This window comes from Pseudochaenichthys georgianus, chromosome 10 (assembly GCF_902827115.2).
Source record: "Pseudochaenichthys georgianus chromosome 10, fPseGeo1.2, whole genome shotgun sequence".
Classification (NCBI taxonomy): domain Eukaryota; kingdom Metazoa; phylum Chordata; class Actinopteri; order Perciformes; family Channichthyidae; genus Pseudochaenichthys; species Pseudochaenichthys georgianus.
Window position 1 is genome coordinate 7,832,593 of NC_047512.1, and position 20,678 is coordinate 7,853,270.

The 20,678-nt window shown below is 41.6% G+C and overlaps 1 protein-coding gene across 5 annotated transcripts in view; it reads left to right on the plus strand.

Moving 5' to 3' along the window:
• Nucleotides 1-20,678, plus strand: part of LOC117453711 (LIM and calponin homology domains-containing protein 1-like) — a 122,425-nt gene that overhangs the window by 97,145 nt on the left and 4,602 nt on the right. For 2 of the 5 annotated variants that reach the window (XM_034092645.1, XM_034092648.1), the window contains exons 10-24: nucleotides 183-218; nucleotides 3,130-3,256; nucleotides 3,980-4,137; nucleotides 4,551-5,007; nucleotides 7,987-8,289; nucleotides 8,573-8,672; nucleotides 8,774-8,874; nucleotides 8,953-9,058; nucleotides 10,980-11,054; nucleotides 12,777-12,805; nucleotides 15,817-15,930; nucleotides 17,815-17,907; nucleotides 18,564-18,728; nucleotides 18,895-18,989; nucleotides 20,056-20,217. In XM_034092645.1, the coding sequence (XP_033948536.1) occupies nucleotides 183-218; nucleotides 3,130-3,256; nucleotides 3,980-4,137; nucleotides 4,551-5,007; nucleotides 7,987-8,289; nucleotides 8,573-8,672; nucleotides 8,774-8,874; nucleotides 8,953-9,058; nucleotides 10,980-11,054; nucleotides 12,777-12,805; nucleotides 15,817-15,930; nucleotides 17,815-17,907; nucleotides 18,564-18,728; nucleotides 18,895-18,989; nucleotides 20,056-20,217 (2,121 nt within the window). The remainder of the gene's footprint in view (nucleotides 1-182; nucleotides 219-3,129; nucleotides 3,257-3,979; nucleotides 4,138-4,550; nucleotides 5,008-7,986; nucleotides 8,290-8,572; nucleotides 8,673-8,773; nucleotides 8,875-8,952; nucleotides 9,059-10,979; nucleotides 11,055-12,776; nucleotides 12,806-15,816; nucleotides 15,931-17,814; nucleotides 17,908-18,563; nucleotides 18,729-18,894; nucleotides 18,990-20,055; nucleotides 20,218-20,678) is intronic. The other 3 variants (XM_034092649.1, XM_034092646.1, XM_034092650.1) reach the window with 3 other exon arrangements.

Sequence of the window (20,678 nt, forward strand, 5' to 3'; positions counted from 1 at the left end):
TTTCTGAACAATTCTGTATGAAATCTGTCATAACTAACTCATTGTCAGTGCGATCACAGATATGTAACTCACTAGCGATTACATATCCCATCACTGTGTCTGATATCCACATGAGTGAATGCTGATTGTCTCTTTTGAGTGTACTTGTACTCATTTGTGATTGTGTTCTCTGCCTTCTGTAGATTCAGCCGCACACACAGTGTGTCAGAGGACCCACAGTAAGTTGTCCCGTTAGCACTCAGACACTCGGCTGTCTGGCCCAGCCCTGCTACGCACTGCAAAGCAAAGCCCGCTCAATAATCATTCTGTCGCCTATCGAGTGTTGCAATGTCCTTTATGCAAGTGGAAACAATCTGCCAAAAGTTTCTCAAAGCCAGTGAATGTTTTTCTGGTGGGGTGGTTTTAGTATCATTAAAGGTGACATTCGTGCAAATTCTTTATATTTTTATATTCAACCATCTTTTAAATGTAGAATTTCATTTCAAACCTTTATGTATACAGATAAATCCCATTGAGATCATTGATCTCTTTTCCAAGGGAGACCTGCTCAAGTAGTTCCACATGAAACATAAGAACATAAATAGAACATCAAAAGGACATCATCCAGCATCATTTACATAATTATTCACATAAACAGGTACCAATAGCTTCTGATTGAGTAGCATCCAACCGAGCTATAAAAACATTTAGTGGCACCAGATTGCTCAGTTTCCATTTAATTTGCAGACTGTTCCAAGACAGAGGAGCTGCGCATCTAAAAGCTGTCTTCCCTAAGACAGTCCTAGCAGTTGGCACATTTAATAAAACCACTGCATTCAATCTCAGGCATTAGCCACTTACAATTCTCCGTGAGATCAGGGAGCAGATATAAGATGGAAGTTTCCCTAACATGGCTTTGTATATAAAAATTTACCAGTGATTTACGAGATTGTAGTGCACTGCCACAGAAGTGTATCTTGCCAGGGTAGGAAATCCTCTTAAAATGGCCCTCATGTGATACTTCAATTCTCTACTGAATGTCATTAAGAAGTGCTTTCATTTATCTTAGCAGCTCAGCCAATAAGAGGCTCCAGTATATGATCAATGTATCTATACAACCCCACTGAAGAGTGAAATAACTAGACTGAAATACTTCTAGGCAAAGACTGTAATGTATACATGGAGGTGAAAATGGCAGTAAGTGCAGTCAGCCAGGGCTTACTGTATGTATCATAACATTAGTTAGGAGATGATCTGATTTGACTCGGGATAACTTTTTTTCTAATTGTCTTTACACGGAAAACAAAAGTCCTCAAATTAAGCAGATTTTTCCTTCTTGTAAGTCAAATAATAAGTTAAAAGACTCTATTATCGTGTCAAACAATGTCCATTTACCATAAACTTGATCTGAAATATCAAGAAATGTAGTTTTTACTAAATGTAGTCACATGTCTTTCCTGCTGGCAACAACCATGTCCTCTCGGATGTATTCAAAGCGCCTGCTGTAGTGTGTGTAGAGAGGACTACTAAACTGTGCTGCTCCGACATCATTAGTGCTTCTGCCAGCTGCATGTAACGCAATCATTTCAACCGCCCTCCTGACACCCTCTCCCTTACAGGATGAATTATCATGTGATCTCATTTGCTAATGTAAAAAGTGCAGCTTTTCATGTGGCAGAAGTGGTTCATAACATGGTGAGAACACAATTGTTTGTTTAAAAGTTTTTGATTGACGTCCCATTGAGCAAAACTTTCAAAAAACAAGTAACATGTCAGTCGTCTATTTGATTGAAAACACTTCTGCTCACAAGTTGGCCATCACAATCAAAAAAGGCTGCACTTTACTGTCTTCTCTGTAATCTAGAAATGAATGCTCTAACATTACTGACTGCACAAATATATAAAATCAGTGTGAACTGTCTGTGACACTTCTTTGAAGACCGTATGGTTGTTGCATCTCATACACTCACATCAGAATGCTACTTACAAACTACCTGCAGCTGATATGTTCTCACTAATTGATCTAATCTAATGTATTGAATGTCCTGTGGAACAAATGTTTGAGCGTGAAATGAAACGACGTGGGAATATTCAAAGGAACGAACTAAAGGAAAATGACTTGAGAGAATTGTGAATGTTGTGTTATTTCTAAGATATCAATTATGCCTTGGGTGAGCATGAGGACAGGACTTTAAATGCTTCTTAAAAAGACACATCTTGTTTTGTTATCTGTACAGAGCCATTGGTTCTTTTCCTTATAATGATAGAATGGTTACACATATGTATGGTGGATCATGATACAATACTACTACAACATAACCAATTGTTTGCCATTGCTTAGTCTTGGAAAAGGCAAAGGCAACATAGAAGTCCCGCCCATCTACTTCCAAACCATGGGACCTTATTTCGGAAAAATTATGCATTGAAGTCAATGGGGAGAGAAAACGTATCTTTCCATCCCGTTTGAATTGTGCCATGAATTACACATATGATGTTTGTCAATCTTAAAACATAATTTCCATGTCAAAAAAATCACAGTTTGTGGTAAAACTGTTGAAATATAAGACTATGGTGGAAAAGACTACAAATCCCAGAGTCCCGGTCCCGCATGCTGGCTCTTACGGAACCGGCTCACTCCCCTTGTGTGTATGTACAGCTCTCAACGTGCCCAGACTTGGAGTGATTTTCACCTCGTTTAATACTTTCCGCCTCATTCTGAAAGAAAGAAGTGAAATGTTCCAACGTGACGGCCGTCTGGGTGTGTGGTGCGAGGCGGGAGATGTAGTTCATTGAGCGGTTTCACAAAAAAAAAAGTGTTACTTCAGTTTTACGACACATTTTTATTTTTTTGACTTGCAAAGTTATCTTTTAAATTGACAAACATCATATGTGTAATTTGTGGCACAATTCAAACGGAATCGGAAGATAATCTTTCTCTCGCCATTGACTTCAATACATAATTTTTTAGAAATAAGGTCCCATGGAGCTCCCCCCGGAAAGGGAGGGACTTCGCCTCTCTCTAGTACAATGCACCCAAGGACATTTAGAGAACTACTATCTACAGTAAATACAAAAAAAACGATTGTACTCTGGTCAACGCATGATTTTTAAAATCCCTGTTCTCTGTCTGTGTCCCCCTCCTCTCCTCAGGAGTGTGAGTATGATTGACATGCGAGATGAGGAGGAGGCCATGTTGCAGCCCCACAGTCAGGTGCGTCATGAACTGATGCTCAACCAGTACAACGAGATGAAGGAAGAAGACGACCACTGGCAGGATGTGAGTGGCTCAGATTAGGACTACAATTGTCTCAAATGCACAGTTTGATTTTATTGCACCCTTTGTGTCAGTAGTTTATCAGACAGACCTACAGACGGACGGACAGACAGACAGACAGACAGACAGACAGAAGGAAGGACAGACAGACAGACAGACAGAAGGAAGGACAGACAGACAGACAGACGGAAGGACATACAGAAGGAAGGAAGGACAGACCTACAGACAGACGGACAGACAGAAGGAAGGATAGACAGACAGACAGACAGACGGACGGACGGACGGACAGAAGGAAGGACAGACCTACAGACAGAAGGAAGGACAGATGGACAGACAGAAGGAAGGAAAGACAGACCTACAGACGGACAGACAGACAGAAGGAAGGACAGACCGACAGACAGACAGACAGACAGACAGACCTACAGACGGACGGACGGACAGACAGAAGGAAGGACAGACCTACAGACAGACAGACAGACAGACAGACAGACCTACAGACGGACGGACGGACGGACAGACAGAAGGAAGGACAGACCTACAGACAGACAGACAGTTGGTTTTCTGCCTGCAGGCCAAAAGCATGAACTTGTTTTGCTGTGCCCCAGTTAAGCAACTTTAATCAGTTGTCTAGGTCCACAGCGGTGCTTCAGGTCTCAGAACTGCTGCTGAGCACTCTTGCCTTGCTTCACTTGGAACTGAAACACTTCTGATCTGTTTGTGTGTCAGGACCTGGCCCGATGGAAAAATCGGAGGAGGAGTATCTCCCAGGACCTGATCAAGAAGGAGGAGGAACGCAAGATGATGGAGCAGTTGATGTCGGGAGAAATCTGTACCTCCCATAGGAGGAAAAGCATCAAGACATACAGAGAGATAGTGCAGGACAAGTATGTGGCATACACATAAAAAGGACGATTCATCTGTGTTCAGCTCAGACAACAAAGCTGTATGTAACAAAGTAGTGTAATGGAAAACTGGGTCTTTCTCAAAGATCATTTAATCTACTTTTTAAATACTATAAGTGGGCACAAAGGTGACGGTGTCTCCTCATGGGGTTCAATTAAGGAGAACAAATGAAATGGATGGTATAGATGGTGCAAATATAGTTTGAGTTGAATTAGTTGAAATGTCAACTGGCAACAGAGAGTAGTAAAAGCTTTTCTGCATTAAAATCCACATTTCCAAGAATGGGGACGTATTACTTTTACGAGTACATCAGCGTACATATTGTGCATATAATATAAATCAAATCGGGTCATGTCAGTTTTCATCCTACTTAAACTCCCTTCCTATCCAACAGGGAGCGTCGTGAGCTTGAGCTGCGGGAAGCGTACAGGAGAGCCAGAACTCCAGAGGAGGCGTCGGCCATACTCCAACATTACGCCCAGCGCTTCTCCATCAGTGAATCCGTCATGGAGCGCCTACAGTTGCCAAATATCCTGGACCGCAGTATATCTGCTGATCCCTCTTTACCCATCTCCCTCTCCCCGATGACCCCTGACCCCTTTGACGTTGACCCCCACGGGCCCCTGAGGTATCTTCGACAGCAGTCGGCCCCGGCTCCTAAGTTCACGTCTACACTGGAGGCGCGGGTGGAGGAGTTTCCCAAGGAGCCCTCTCACCAGCGGCCTCAGATCCGCTCCCGCTCGTCTGAGCCGCCGTCCAACAGAACCCTGTCGCCCAAACCGGTGCCTTTGCTGACGCCCAAGCCTTACTTCCAGCCCCGACCCTCAGCGGGGGGACCATGGCCCAGCAAGGTGAGACCGACTCAGAATAAATCATGACTACCTCCACAGATTACTGCCCTACAATAAAAACATTTGCTGATGTAAATATGCTTTAAAGCATCCTCAAAATGTGGGTTGTTGCTTTTTCAAGTGTTTGATGGTCGCAGTGAAATCGACCCACTACTCCTGCAGTAGTACTTATTTACTTAAATATTGTTCTTATTCATTTAAATGTCTCTTCATACAAACATGCAATGATTTAGTTATGATTAGTTTAACAAAAACTAGCAGAAATGTAGTAAATGAAATTCCAAAATGCTCCAAACCACGTTACAAAACAATAAAAGCATGACCTTAACATATACTAATTTATTATTCTGTACATACAGTTTTTTGGTGAGAAGTTTATGAGGTCATAATTCCCTATCCAATATCCATTTGAAATTCCTGTGAAAAACATCTCTTTTAACTATAGCTATATAGCTATAGTTAATAATATATAATATAATAGCTATATTTATTGAAGTTTCTTAAAGTAGTGGTTCCCAACCTGGGGGGCGCCAAAGATCGCAGGGGGGGCGCCAGGCCTCAGATGATTTGAGGCCAAATATCATATTTAGATTTTTTTTTTTACCTATAATTGTAACGCAATACATGATTGTCACTAAAAGCCTTGTCTCTACATTAAAATAAAATATAAAAAATAGTTGATTAATTCATTTTAATAAAAATTCAAGTTAGTAGCTAATAAAGGCATAAAAAGACAGAAATGTATAATTATGTCTTTAATAGAAATGTTTCTTCTGCCCATAAAGTGTCCAAACCGGGCTTTTCTGGATAAGCGCATTTTTAAAACATAGTCATTGTCCATGCCGGTTTCAGTTGGATTATTTGTCACAGTTGCTCCAATCAGATCGGTCTCCTCCATTTTGTAGATTATTTACGACTTTTGAATCCACATAAACACATCGGCAAAATCCGGTTTACTTCGAGCATGTGTTTTAAACAGCTTAATCCCTTTGTGAATTGTTTCCACTTCCGCATCGTCCTTTAATTTCTTCATACAGCGAGAATCCAAATTAATTAATCCTGAGTCCAATAACCATCACTCCAATAGTGCTCCTTAATTACGCTTTCATCCTCCTTTAACACAATACTTCACATTCATCCAGTTTGTGACAGTAGCATTTTTGAGACTTTTAAACATTAATTAACGTTGTTGCGTCGTCGGGGCAACTTCCAACAGGAGTCATTTGGGGGGGCTCTTGGGAAAAAAAAGTGGGAACCCCTATCTTAAAGCATTCATCAAAAGGAACATCCGGACACAGATAATGAGTTTATTTGATCACAAATATATTTTCTATAATTACCAGGACAACCTTAGTCTCAAGCCCTGACTGTACTACCGGGTCAAAAGTAAGAACCATAACATTTAAGAATTTTGGAATTTGTACTCGATTACGATTTTGGCTTGCAACGATTACGAAAACAACGTAATCGAAATAAAACGATTATTATTTTTATAAAAAAATGTTTTTATTTATTCTTATTGGTTTTTCAGTTGAATTATACTTAAAGTTCAGGGTAATCAACTGTTAAAAACATAATGTTAAAAAAAATGTTTCCAATAAATGGATGTTTTCAAAGTAAATGGATATCGTTTTTAATAATCGTGATATCAATTATTGACCAAAGTAATCGTGATTATGATTTTTGCTATAATCGCACAGCCCTACTTTGTACTAAGGTATTGGTTCTTGTGACATCCCTAACCACAACAGTGCTCCAGTGGGTATGTTTGAGGTCCTGACCACTTTACATGGAGTAACTTCACACTCCTCACAGGCTGGAGGGCAAACCCCCCCCCCCTCATGGCAGACACACTGAATGCCACCGGGCGGCCATGGTGAAACGGCTGGGAAAACACAAGACTTCCCCTCAGAGAAGAAGCATGTAATGTTTCAATTTAGCTCAGAGTGCTCTCGACAGGATCCATTTCCTTTTCTTCTGCAAATATTTCCTAATGGGAATATTGAAAATGAGATCTTGTGTTTTGGCGTGGCGGGGAGGGAGAGGCAGATTATTACCAGACTACATTGAGCACAGCGCTTTTCTGGAATGTCTTGTCAGGAGTCTGAGCAGAGCCCGGCTTCAATGGAGCCCTCTGTTTCCTATTGACTTAAGAAGTTGACAAGTAGGGCCCTCTCAATGTGAAGTGGGCTCCCAGCGGACAAAGAGGGCCCACACAGGCTGCTCGGAGAGGGATGAGAAGGTGGAAGCGGGGGGGGTGGGGGGGACTGAGAGCCTGCATTCACTCAACTGCACCGCTGTGTCTTAAGTTACCGCTCACTAGGAGCTCCTCGCACATACATTACTGCCTCTTTGTCTCTGCGGCAGCACGGTGTTGTGAGCTGGATGAATAGCTAATAACGGACGGAGATGAGAGCCTGATAATGAACACAAATGAGGGCACTGGGTTTATTTTAATTTCTTTGTTCGTCATCAATTCATCTAGTTTAGCTTTGAACGGAGTGTGAGCTACAGCAGCCTGGTTGTAGCGGTCAATGTTTCCTACAGATGTTTCATATCTAGAAACTAAATGTTCCTACGTTTTATTGCAAGTAAGGACCGGAAAATACTTACATATAGACCTTTTTATATCTTATACAGATCAAAATGTGATCATTTACACTTATTATGTATTAAAAAGTGTTCCAAAATGAAACAACATTGCAACAATATCCATTTGACCAGAATATTTAACGACTCATTCCCACATCTTGGATTGGACATTTATTAGAATAAGTGAGCAAATACAAAATGTTTCACAGGACTGGTGTATGTGAAATAACACCGATTTGAAATGTATTATTAAATAGATTTTTGTAAATAGAGTCCAGGTCAAGGTATTGTCTGGACATTTCTTAGATCAGCTGTTATAATTTGAGCATATCCGTGAACTCTGCAGTGCAGTTATAAAATATTAAAAACCTGTTCTCTGTTATTTAGGCTGATGCTTTGCTCCGGGTTAACGGCGACGTAGGACGTGATGACGTTTGCACCACTCCTGAGAGGCAAGGAAGGGAATCTCCTCCTCAGTACCAGGCGTCTCCCTCCATCACGAGCAGCAGCACTGTAGATGTTCCCTCGTCAGCAGCCTCACAAACACACACCTCGACCAGAGGGGGAAGCCCAGTGGCGACGAACGCCAGGGAGGAACAAAGTGGCACAGAACCGGCTTCTAAGGATGCACAAGAACAGAAAGTCATTGAGAATTTGACGCAACCAAGCCGGCCCACATCACTCCCATCGGTCAGGATTTTTCTTATAGACGATGACATAAATCTGAACACATTATGATCAGTGGGCTATAAAGACCCGATAATGAACCTGCTGCTCTCCTGGCTCGTACTGCACTCATTCCCTTTTGCTTCTTACAGAAATCATTTGAAACGTAGTTTTGACTTAAACACAGTCTTCCAACACTAGCCTCTGCTGATGAGCCTCTTGATCTCAGGCTAGTTTGTGATACTCTCTACTTGAACTCGGGATGGATATATAATGAATCTTTGAAATCCTCTGTGACCCTTAACAGGAGCTGCAGAAGCCAGAAGAAAGCTTTGAGAAGACAGGAAGTCAGGCTGCTGCAGAGGAGGAGAAGTCAAATGCTGCAGCTCAACAAGCGCCTCCCACAGGTCTGAACAGCATGTTGCTACACTGACCCCTTGTGGTTTCTCCAGTGTCTACTTTCCTCGGTTTTTTATGATAACATCAGTGATAAAATATGTGTTTTCAGAAGCCAAACAAGAACAACAAACTGAACCATCTGGCCAAAACGTCTCCAACCTCGTCCCGTCAGGAGTCAGCACAAAGCATAGTCAGCCAATTATTTTACAGGTGAGGCTGCTAACCAAAAATAATACAAACGACCAATCAACCAGCCATTCAACGTATACTCTTTGACTCTCCCTGCAGACGATTGTGCCAAGTTCCCTGGAGGCGTCACAGAGAAGGGGAAACGTACCGAGCCTAGCCGCACCTGAGTCATTTGAATATCACCCGCCGAGGGAAACTGCAGCAGGTCAGTGAACGCTTCTCATTCCAACAGAGCCAGCAGCTTCTTTTCCCATGCATCTCCTGAGTTTGATTAGCATATCCTCCTTGCTGGCTTATTTCCTCTTTTGCTTTAGAGCCTATGCTGGCGCATTTCTACTACAGCGCGGTTTAAGCGTGCCATGCCCGGCCCCTTTTTAGTTGCGTTTCCACTAGGGGTAGTTCCGGCTAGCGGGTACTTTTTCACAGTTTTTCTGGCTCTCCAAAATCGAGGTTCTTTGATGGCCAACAACCGGGCTGAGTATGCTAAACTAGTGAGAGAATCGCTGGCAACTACAACCAAATGAACATATTTGACCGTGATTTAATTGTAATACACGTTTCAAAATGATGCCGAAGTAACAACATACTGATACCGGTTAGTAAAAACCATGAATTAATGCTTTGACAATTCTGCAGACAGACGGCAGGCGAAAAACCTTTTAAAATGCGTGTTTTCTAAATGGAGCTTGGCTAAGCTAACATTATATATGCTCCGACCGTCCACACTCACAACAACGGCCTACAGACATAAATAAAGCAGCGACTGTATTCGCCATGACACAGGCGGTCTGTGGTTTGTACTTGTTTAACTTGTGTCTAGTTTCTGAACAGATATGAGGAGCTGTGAGCTCTGAGGGCTAACAGCTAACGGCTGATGTTGGCTTTGTGTTTCGCATTGAAGATGACGTCACGGCTCCGCCTACACTGCGTTACTATAGTTACTGCCCCAGCTACTAAACTGTAATGGAAACGCAGCATAAAGTGAGCCTGGCCTACCAAGGCCTAACTATACCGTACTAAGCCGTGCGAGGCCCTGCAGTGGAAATGCGCCAAGACTCTTTCTATTATCATGTATCCAATTATATTTAAATCAAGAGTAAAGGTTTTTTTATATTTCTGTGTTCAACCTGCATAAACTCCTGTGTAAACAGACTAAGACCTTTGATTGGCTCTAAATTCCCCTATTCGTTTTTCTCAATGTAGACTGGCACACAACCTTATTTCAGAATCAGAATACCTTCATTAGTCCCACGGAGGGGACATTTGCGTAGTTACAGCAGGGAAAAGAGCCACAGACAGCTTAATGTTACATATGTTAAATATATGACATGCATTCAAAAAAAGTACTAAGTTATGATATAATAAAAAATAAAATAAGAAATAAAAAAGTTACATTTAAAAAAAATACACATCCTGTAACAGTTCTTAGGATTTACCAGCCAGGTATATATTACACAGGTATTAACGACATCTATATATATTGCACATCTAGCACATATTGCACATTGGTATTTAGGTGGTTGGTATTTAACAGTAGCAAGTTACAGCAGCCTATCGCTGAAGGAGCTGCACAGTGAGGACAGGGTGTCCTGGAGGGGGTGGGACACATTGTCCAGCAGGGAGGACAGCTTGCCTGCCATTTGACCCGAGATCAAACAAAAACAAACTATAAAGAGGTTATCTATTGCTTTTTAGATAGCGATTGTTGTTATTGGTTGTTTATTCTGACGTTAAATGTATTTTTTCAATTAAAACATCATCCCCATTGAAGCCTTTATATTATCTCCTATTTTGATCATATCAAATCAAAGGATAAAAGATATTGACAAAATACTATTTCTAATTAATTGTAATGTGAGAAAGGGTGATCTGGCAGACCTTTTCCCTTCCTGTTTCATTCAATAAATATAAAATTAGAAAATATTATTCTTATTCTCTTTAATTTAAAGCTCCTCCCAACTGCTGCTTACATTCTAGCTAGCAAATTGGTAAAAGCTTTCCCAAATATCTCTGATGTCCATACCAACTCCTGGTTTTGACATCTGTCTATCCTTCATCACTCCCCTCTTCTCCTCCCTTCCTTTCCTCCCTTCCTTTCACCCACACATTTTTGTATATCGCTATAGAGTTTGCAAACAGTGTCAGGTCTTCGCTGACAACCAGCAACCCTAAGTTACGCTGGGACTTCTTCGTTCCACCAGGTAAACTTTACATTCATCGGTGGAGCTCATGTTTCCGCCCCACAGGGTTTCCCTGCCGTTTCTTCAAGGGCTAGACAAAGCCCTCCAGTCCCATCTCTTATTGTTCACTCATTTCCAGTCTGTGGATGATCAGTGATGTGCTCTTCCACTCATGTGTTTTAAAGAATATGGTGTACAAGTTCTTATTTATTATTGTGTTGTCATGTTTTAAGTGTGTCATCATGTTGAATAAAATTAAACAGGTGACCTTCAATTAGTAAGAATCATCATGGGTGACCTACCTATTTTTGGTTTGCCTCATTGTGCTTGGCATGACTATGTTTTCCACCAAAAGCCACATAAGGTCTACCTGTATAACTAGCTGATCCCATTCAAACATAAAGACCAGATACATACAGACGTGTAGAGATGTATTTCTTCATCTACTTATGGGCTCAGGGCCGTTTCTTCCTATAGGCGTACTGTGCGGATGCATAGGGCCACCGCGGCCACTAGGGGGCCCCCAAGCTGAAAGTTCAGGTTCAGCCTCAATATATTTGGGGAGAATTACAATTAGCCGTCTTTATAGAGAGGCGAAGTCCCGCCCATCTACTTCCGACCCATGGGACCTTATTTCGGAAATATATATAATATATATTTGAAATATAAGACGATGTAAAATACGCAATTAGAAAGACTACAAATCCCAGAATCCCGGTCCTGCATGCTGGCTCTTACGAAACCGACTAACTCCCCTTGTGTGTATGTGCAGCTCTCAACGTGCCCAGACTTGTAGTGATTTTCACCTCTTTTAATACTTTTCGCCTCATTCTGAAAGAAAGAAGTGAAATGTGCCAACGTGACGGCCGTCTTGGTGTGTGATGCGGGAGATGTAGTTCATTGAGCGGTTTTACGACATGGAATTTATTTTTTAAGATCGACAAACATCATATGTGTAATTTGTGGCACAATTCAAACGGGATCGAAATATAATCTTTCTCTCCCCATTGACTTCAATACATCCTTTTCCCGAAATAAGGTCCCATGGAGCTCCCCCGGAAAGGGAGGGACTTCGCCTCTCTATTTGTAGACAGCCAAGCCCCCCTCCTGTGTTCGGTGAAGCATTATATGCTTTCAAATCAAATGTAGGATATAAACACAACTAAACTGCAATGATAGCAAAGCTGTGGCTTGTGTTTTTGGGGTAATGAAGTCCAAATCATCGTTGGGCTGTCAGCCAATGAGTGACGTCTGAGGAAGATGAAAAATGTAAATTATACATTGTTGAGAAAATGCTGCATTTATAGACGTAGAGGAGCCTTATTGTTTACCTTTTTAATATCATTTTTTGTAAGTTTCAATTGCTTGGTTTTCGTGAAATTAGCCTGTTTTCCTCTTAAAGTGGAACAGATTGATGCATCTCCACAGATCATCTTAAAAGCTTCGGAATCCCCCCATTATAGTTGAAAAAAACTGTAAAAACTAGGGCCCCCAAACAGCATCTTGCATAGGGCCCCCAAAGAGCTAGAAACGGCCCTGTATGGGCTAGATTAAGATGCAATGTGTTGCTCTTGGTGGACTGCTCTCTTTATGTATTTTCTCTCTTTAGCATCTTAACTCCCTGGCATGTTGTCATTCACCTAAGTATTTGACGCATCTAAAGGCATCAAGTGATCCCCTGTTTCAAGACTTAATTTATGAAATGTATTCTAAATAATGTTCCCTGTCGCACTTTCTTTACAGAAGACATGGAGAAGGATCTGCGTGGAAATGTGAGTGAAAACCATCACCTGGCCGCATTATATTTTGGGGTCAGACTGAAAGAAACCTTTTACTGCTTCTCATCTGGCTTATCTCATCAACCCTTGTGTTGTGTTCGGGTGACCCGTTTCAAGTTAAAATTATATAATAACTACGCTCTAGTTCTTTTTATCGGAGCAAGGCTTCATGATATCCTCCACAACAGCTATATAAACACTACAAAACAGATTTGGACAATTTTAGCCACGTCTGAAGGTCTCTAAAAAAAAAAAAAAGGTATAATTTGGTGTTCGGGTTTGGGGAGACCCAGCAGAATTGTTGTGGGTGACTCTGGGTCAAATTTGGCACAATCAAGATTCATCTTTGACTTTAGACACCCCTCCCCCGCCCCTCCCCCACTGTAACAATAATTTGTTGCAACATGCACCTGGTCTCCCCTCCCTCTGCCCCCCTCCCCCCACGGGAACTCCACCTTTCTCAAAGAATATGTACACCAACTAGTGTTGCACGGTGTACCGATACTTGAAAGGTACCGCGATACCCTGCCGTTAAAAACGGTACGATTCCTCCATTTCATTAGTATCGGTACTTTAAGAATGACGGGGAAAAGTACTCCCGTGAAAAAGCGGCGTTTTAATAATAGCCGTGTGTGTTCAGCGCTCTGTTTCCACTCCCTGCACTGCAGCCGTGCCTGCAGTCCCGCTCCTCTCAAGCACGCTCTAAGTCCCTCCCCTCTCTCGTGCACGCGGCCACGCGCTAGCTGCCAGAGAATGTGAGAAAACGAGAAGCATGGCTGCAAGTGGGAGTGCAACTGCCGCTGCGCCTCGGCTTGTTGACAAAAAAGACGCCAGAAGTCTGTGAACGGGCCGTTCAGGTGTTCAGAGCAGAGCTCCCTGTCGGAGCGCAGAGCGTGATGTGCACTGAAAAGTGTTTCTGTCGCAATATTATCGTTGAGCAAACTTAACTAGCAAACTAGCATCACTATCTGCTAACGTTAGCTTTAGCCTTCGTTTTCTATTAGTTTTTGTCATAGGCTATAAACGGAGGTGGTATAAGTATATATCTTGTACTTGAGTAAAAATAGAAGTACCCGGGTCTTGTACTTGAGTTAAAGTAGAAGTACCAGAATGTAGGAACAATCCTGCAATCAAAATGTTCCCAAATAAAAGTACAAAAGTATTATCATCAAAATATAGTTAAAGTAGCGACAGTAAAAGTAGAAGTACTCAGGTCTTGTACTAGAAGCACCAGAGTGTAGGAATACTCTGTTACAGTAAAAGTACTGCATTCAAAATGTTCCTCAAGTAAAAGTATTAAAGTAGCGACAGTAAAAGTAGTCATTGTTTGATTGGTCCATTTCAGAATAATATATATGATATGTTTTATAATGATTGATCATGAAAGTGTTCTCAAAGCTGGTGAAGGTGCAGCTAGTTTGAATGCCTTTGTATACTGCAGGGTAGCTGGTGGATTTACTCCAGGTGGAACTACAGTCTTATTTAACACTTGGTTATATTTCACATCATTCATCCAGATCTGTGAAGTAACTAAAGGGATTAATACATGTAGTGGAGTAAAAGTACACCATTTACCTCTGAACTGTAGTGGATTAGAAGTACAAAGTAGCAAAAGAAACATTGAAATACTTAAATAAAGTACAAGTATCTCAAAATTGTACCCAAGTAGTACTTGAGTTTATGGACTTAGTTACTTTACACCAGTGGCTATAAAGATAGAAAGACTAAGCCTTGCACAGAGGCATGAAAATACATTTTCAAAATGCTCAACAGTGCTGCCAAAATGTTAAACTCACTGCTACACAATTAAAATAAATGCTTTTATATATATTTATATTAGATGTGACTCTTTGGCGTTTCTGTTATTATTACCTGCTGCTTTAGTTGTTCTGGCTGCTAAAATCATCTGTTATTCCTAATTGTAAAGCCGATATTCCGTGGGGTCGGGGGCTCGGATCCTTGTCACCTTTTTCATACCTGATGAGTTTGCATCCCTGATAATATTTAAGTCTGTTTCCCTTTTTTTAAGAAAAGTATCGAAAAAGAATCGGAATCGCAATTCTTGACTTGGTATCGGTATCGAAACCAAAATGTTGGTATCGTGACAACACTAACACCAACACTTGAACCTGAACACACACATGCACGTGTGCAATATGTGGTGTAATGTGTTTTGGGGCCATAACATTACATTACAACAGGATTGTACGGTTATTAATGCATTATAAGTTAGTCATGATATGATTTTTTTTTGTGTTTTGGACTGAGATAAATCATGGGTCAAAATTTACCCGCGAACACCATGAACGGTAACAGCTTTCGAACACAACACAAGGGTTAATACAGTAGTGTAGTTCAACTGAGTAAATGTACACAGAGTGAAAGGAAATTCTGAAAACATTACATACATCTGAAGGTGAGATTAATAAAAAAAATCTTATAGAAAAGGTATTCTAAGTATTAACATAAAGTAAACCAAGGAATATATACTGTAAAAGAAGACTCCCTGCCACTTAGCTCTTCATACAAATGTGAGATCAGGCGTTAGTTTTAAGTGCAGTTTTCTGAACACTGTCATATTGCAAAGCTCGTCCACATATCCCAGGGCACTCAGAGCTGTTGGTGTAGCATGCCAGATGAGGATGCTGTAGAAAACGGCCGAGACTGCTTCTGTTTTCATTTGAGCTCACCTCTCTCTTTCTCTGTCTTCTCTCTCCTTTAGTAGGAATCCTTTGGCTAGCATTGGAGTAGTGCTGTTGTGGTAGACAAACTATTTCTGTCTCCTCCCTTCCCTTCTTCTTTTCCTGTGGTGGATGTGTGTGCACATTGGTGACCATCTGTGTGTTTATCTGTGTGTGTGTGCCATATCTATCTGATGGTCTCTCGTTGGCTTCCTGCTTGGGTGAGTGTGTTTGGTTGTGTGTGAATGGTGGTTGGTTGTGATTGTGTGCATGAATACGTGTGGTGTGTGTATTTTTGCATGTGTGTGTGTTGGGGTCTATCAGGTGTCAGGGCCGGGGTTGCCCCAGGCCAGGCCGGGGGACCGCTGGTCTTGGGACCCGGATGAGGAGCGAAAGCGTCAGGAAAGGTGGCAGCAAGAGCAGGAGCGCATGCTGCAGGTACACAGTGGAGCTGAGAGCACAGCATGGAGCATGAGTCCGCCAGGTCAGGGGGTGCCGTGGAACATAGAGCGTAAAACAAGGCACTGTGAGGGATAAGTGCAAAGCAGACTTTTAGTTATGAATATCCAATGTGTGCAACTGAGTGAACAAACTATTTCTAAAACTCTCAGCCTCTAAGAAAAAAGATAATCACAAATAGAGTTGTTTTGAATTGTTGTCTTCACAGCATGAATAGCTTTATCAGTCAATAATATATCATTTGCTTTGTAGCACCCAGCAGCTGCTCCTTACATTAGGCTCTGACATGTTGCTAACTCATAAAAGGATAATGTTTTGACACAATATTTAATGTATCTCTGTTAAATAAAATATACGGCAGCAAATAGTTTTCTGGTATAGATTATAATAGACACTCCAGTATATTAACTGGCTTCTAATTCAGAATGCATCGTCTCAATGGACACACCACTCACTCTCGGTCTCGGTTAAGGATGTCTGCATATTGTTTTTAGCATGCGAGGCAGATTTGATGCATGAGTCAATGCATAAGCCAGTCATAATCGCCCATTAAGTATTGATTGGGTAATTAATGGATGTTGACAACTTTTGCTAAAACAGTTACACAGTTACTTCTAAAACGTTTTCAATGTATAGCCCTGTTTTAAGCCTATATTTGGCCACTTACTGGGACACTTCACTGCATTCTTTACATCGTGCAGTGGCACTTGGAGCTGCTGTGTGGCAGCCAGCTCATCTCAGAATCAGACGGATGGATCACATGTCACTGCTACTTGCAAAGCTTGCCTTCATGTTTGTTTTTATATTAAGCTTACCCTTCTGTTGAGGCACACCCCAACCATTGCAATGCACACATTGACCACTAGAGGGCAGTTTTGTGCAGCGGAGGAACCTCTGCTCAGCTCACTGTCTCCATCTCACACACGCACATACACACACACACACACACACACACACACACACACACAGATGATAACTCTGTCCAAGGTTGCTGCTGTTGCTGCTGCCCAAATCACCCTCTCTCTCCTCAGCCAATCAGAGCTGCATCTCAGGTCCACAGAGTTTAACCTTTTAAAGGACTCATTAGAATCTATGATGGACTGTACTCATCTGCGGTATCATCTTTGTCATTAAATAACCGAGTACAGATTTCTCGTTTGCCTGTTTGACTGTTTGAGATGAGATGGATGAATGTGGTGCATTGATGAGCTTGTCCCCCCCCCCCCCCCCCGGTTGATTCTGTGTCGTCTCTGTGCATCGATCTTTATCTGTCATCTGTCTAGCTGTCATATTTGCTTTTTCTCAAAATCTTTAATATTGAAATGTTTGCCTTCTTTTGGGGCTCCTACTCAAGTCTAAAAAGAGTACTTTGTGGTTGTCTGGACTACTCTTTAATGTCAGTGATTGTTATATTAATGTACATGAAGGAACAACTGTAATCATATTGAAGCTTTTGAGACAAATTGTGTAGGAACCTCTGCATGCTCTACTTTTCCTCCGCAGTGCCTGCTTCTGGTCTTTTGTGTTTGCTTTGTATTCCTGACACACAGATATCAGATCTGAGCACGTGATTAGCTATAACAGAGGAGAAGCTAACCAATGCATTCATGTCTCTTAAGACAAGGCTTATATTAAAAGTATATTCTGAGGGGATCTTAAATGAACATGTTATATAGTCTAGTCCCTTCTTGGTTTAAAGTAAACAGAATGCACTAGGAGAGACAATTATTCAAACCCTTTTGATTCCAGATATTTCAGCTCGTGAAACATATTTTCCTGCCAAAATATCCTCCTGCGGACCGTTCAGTCTTTGTTGAGGCTGTGTGCAGTATATATGTAATGTGTCTGTTGCCATGGTAACAGGAAAAGTACCGGCGTGAGCAGGAGAAGCTGAAGGAGGAGTGGGAGAAAGCCCAGAGGGAGGTGGCAGAGGAGGGGAGGAAGTACCACGAGGAGGTGTGTGTGTGTGTGTGTGTGTGTGTGTGTGTGTGTGTGTGTGTGTGTGTGTGTGTGTGTGTGTGTGTGTGTGTGTGTGTGTGTGTGTGTGTGTGTGTGTGTGTGTGTGTGTGTGTGTGTGTGTGTGTGTGTGTGTGTGTGTGTGTGTGTGTGTGTGTGTGTGTGTGTGTGTGTGTGTGTGTGTGTGTGTGTGTGTGTGTGTGTGTGTGTGTGTGTGTGTGTGATTGATGGCAAGATGTGTGTGAAATGTTCTATATTTTGTTGTGTTTTTATTTTAAGGAAAAGTATTTGCTGTCTCAAAAATGTATCCAATAATAGTATGGATGTTTATTTGATAACTCTTCCGCCTTTCCCATACTGTTATATATGAGTAATATATGTTATATTATATGTTGTTTTTAAAATGTCTAGTACAATGCTACACACCATTTGTTTTGTATGACAAATATGGCCAACATGTTCATGTGCGTTTACCCATCATGCATCATAAATGAATGATGGGTAAATGCACATGATATCTGTATTTTGTGTAGTTTTTATCTCGTTTCATTTTCATTTATCACTCAATCTTTTACTTTTGCTTTTGACTCTCAAGCTGCTGAAACAAGTATATATTCCCAGTGTGGGATGAATAAAGTTCTTATCTTATCACACAGGAGCGTAGGATACTGGAGGAGACGGTGGCGCCTCTGACTCCCCGCTCCTCCTCCCTGACCTCTCCAACCCGAGGGGAGATCTCCTCCAGCTCCGAGCCTCAGGACACCATCGTGCGCTCGCTGGCCGACTGGGAGCGCAAACAGGAACTGCTGGAGAGCCAGTTGGTGAATGGCTGATGAATGATGAGGGATAGTTTGGCAGAAGCATGCATTCATTCGGTGTAAAGTCAGGAGGCGGACAATAAGTTAGAAGAACTTGAGTCGACAGTGTTGTGTTTTTTTTGTATTGGTTTTTAACTGACTGTTCCCTGTTTGTGATTGGACAACACAGAGGGGGAGCACAGAAAGTGTTGAATGGAAACGGAGAGAAAACGACAGAACCAGTGACATCAGCACTGCTGACGACAGCATGAAAACAGCCAGGAGGTGAGCGACCTGTCCGCAAGTGGTAAATGTTGAATTATAGACATATAAGCTGACTAAGTAGCAACTAAAGACGAGGCCTCTGTGTCACCAGGTTAATTGCAATCATGTAAGAAACACGTATGTCCAATTAACATTTCATGTGATCAGTGACTTTTACTGTTTAGTGAAACTGGGGAACACCTATGCGTTTTCAATACATCAGCAGCACTTTGTCTTCATTTGATTGTTGTGTTTATGCAACTTTTTGTCAACCCTGCTTTCTTGTCAGGGTTCCATCAAGGGTGCTTCAAATATTCAAATCCCAGTGGGATCAGCGAAAAGGAAAGTTAAAGGGGACCTGTCATGCAAAATGCACTTTTTGATGTGTCCCCGGTGTGTCGGGGAACTCACGCAGCATCAGAAAATAAAACCCTCTCTCTTTTCCTCCGTACCCAAATCTCTAAAAACGGGGAACAACGGAGCTGATCCAGATTTGCGTCCGATATGACGTCATATCTGAAATGTGGACCCACGGCCCAATCAGAAACGTTGCTATCAGAAACAATGCCCGAATGTTTTGGACGTAATATGGTCGGTGTTTACATTAGCATCGCTAACACTCAGAGCTAACCTGTACTGGAGAGCATGTGTGTGAAGAAGCAGGAAGTAAAAAGGAACTCACCTTGTGGTATAACCGGCAAGAGAGAAAGCCTTTGAGCTCCAGACTGTTTCAGAGAGAATCCTTGATAATCCATGATATGGCGTTTCATCACGGCAGTATTTAGTTTAGACAGTAGCTGCCGGGTCCCGCATGAGCTCAGCCCCCTCCTCTTTTAATATATTTTTTTAAAGCTTTATACCCAAATCAGCACTTTTGAAACAGGAAGTGAAATGGAGGGATATGAGGCATGGCTAGAATGGGTGATCTGTTTGGTATTTTGAGCAAAACACTTCATAGACATGTTTTTTTATATATTTGTATATATCTGAGACCTGTGCTATTGCCTAAAAATAGCATGATAGGTGCACTTTAATAAAACAATAAAACACAGCATGTGACTCGTGTAAAAATGTTTGTGTTCCTCAGCTTGTTGAGTCAGAGCAGCAGTCAGGCAGACGCTCTCGGTCAGAGTCTGCAGAACGGCCAAAAACTTCCTGTGATGACGAACAAAACCTCGACTCCTGTGAAGAAACCAGAAGAGACTCCAGCAGACAGCAACCAGCTCAGCAAGGCTGCAGGAGACAGGAGGTGTGTGAGAGTATGAGAGAGGGGCCTTCGGTACAGGTTCTGCAACAAAAGCTGGAGTTCATAGTCTGATTTCTGATTTTTTTTTATTTGACATGCATTTATCTATTGTGTATTACGAGTTCAGAGGAAAAGCTATGTAATGATTATGCAGGGTTTAAGACACATAAGCACAGGTTACCACCTCAGTATGAACCTATTATTACGACACTATTATATCACTACACTATTATTACACCAACATGTTTTTAAGAAATATAAAGGTGGTGTAGTTGTTCCTGTATATCATGGCTGCTTTTGCGTTGATTGCATGAGTATTATTTTAGAAAACATCCATTTTAAGCATTGTTTTATAGCCTTGTGGAACTTTAGTTAGGGAACTTTTTTATGTAACAAAATTCATCTAAGTCTGAACCTGAGGTACCATACCACTGCTTATTTTAACCTAAGAGTAAACAATCACA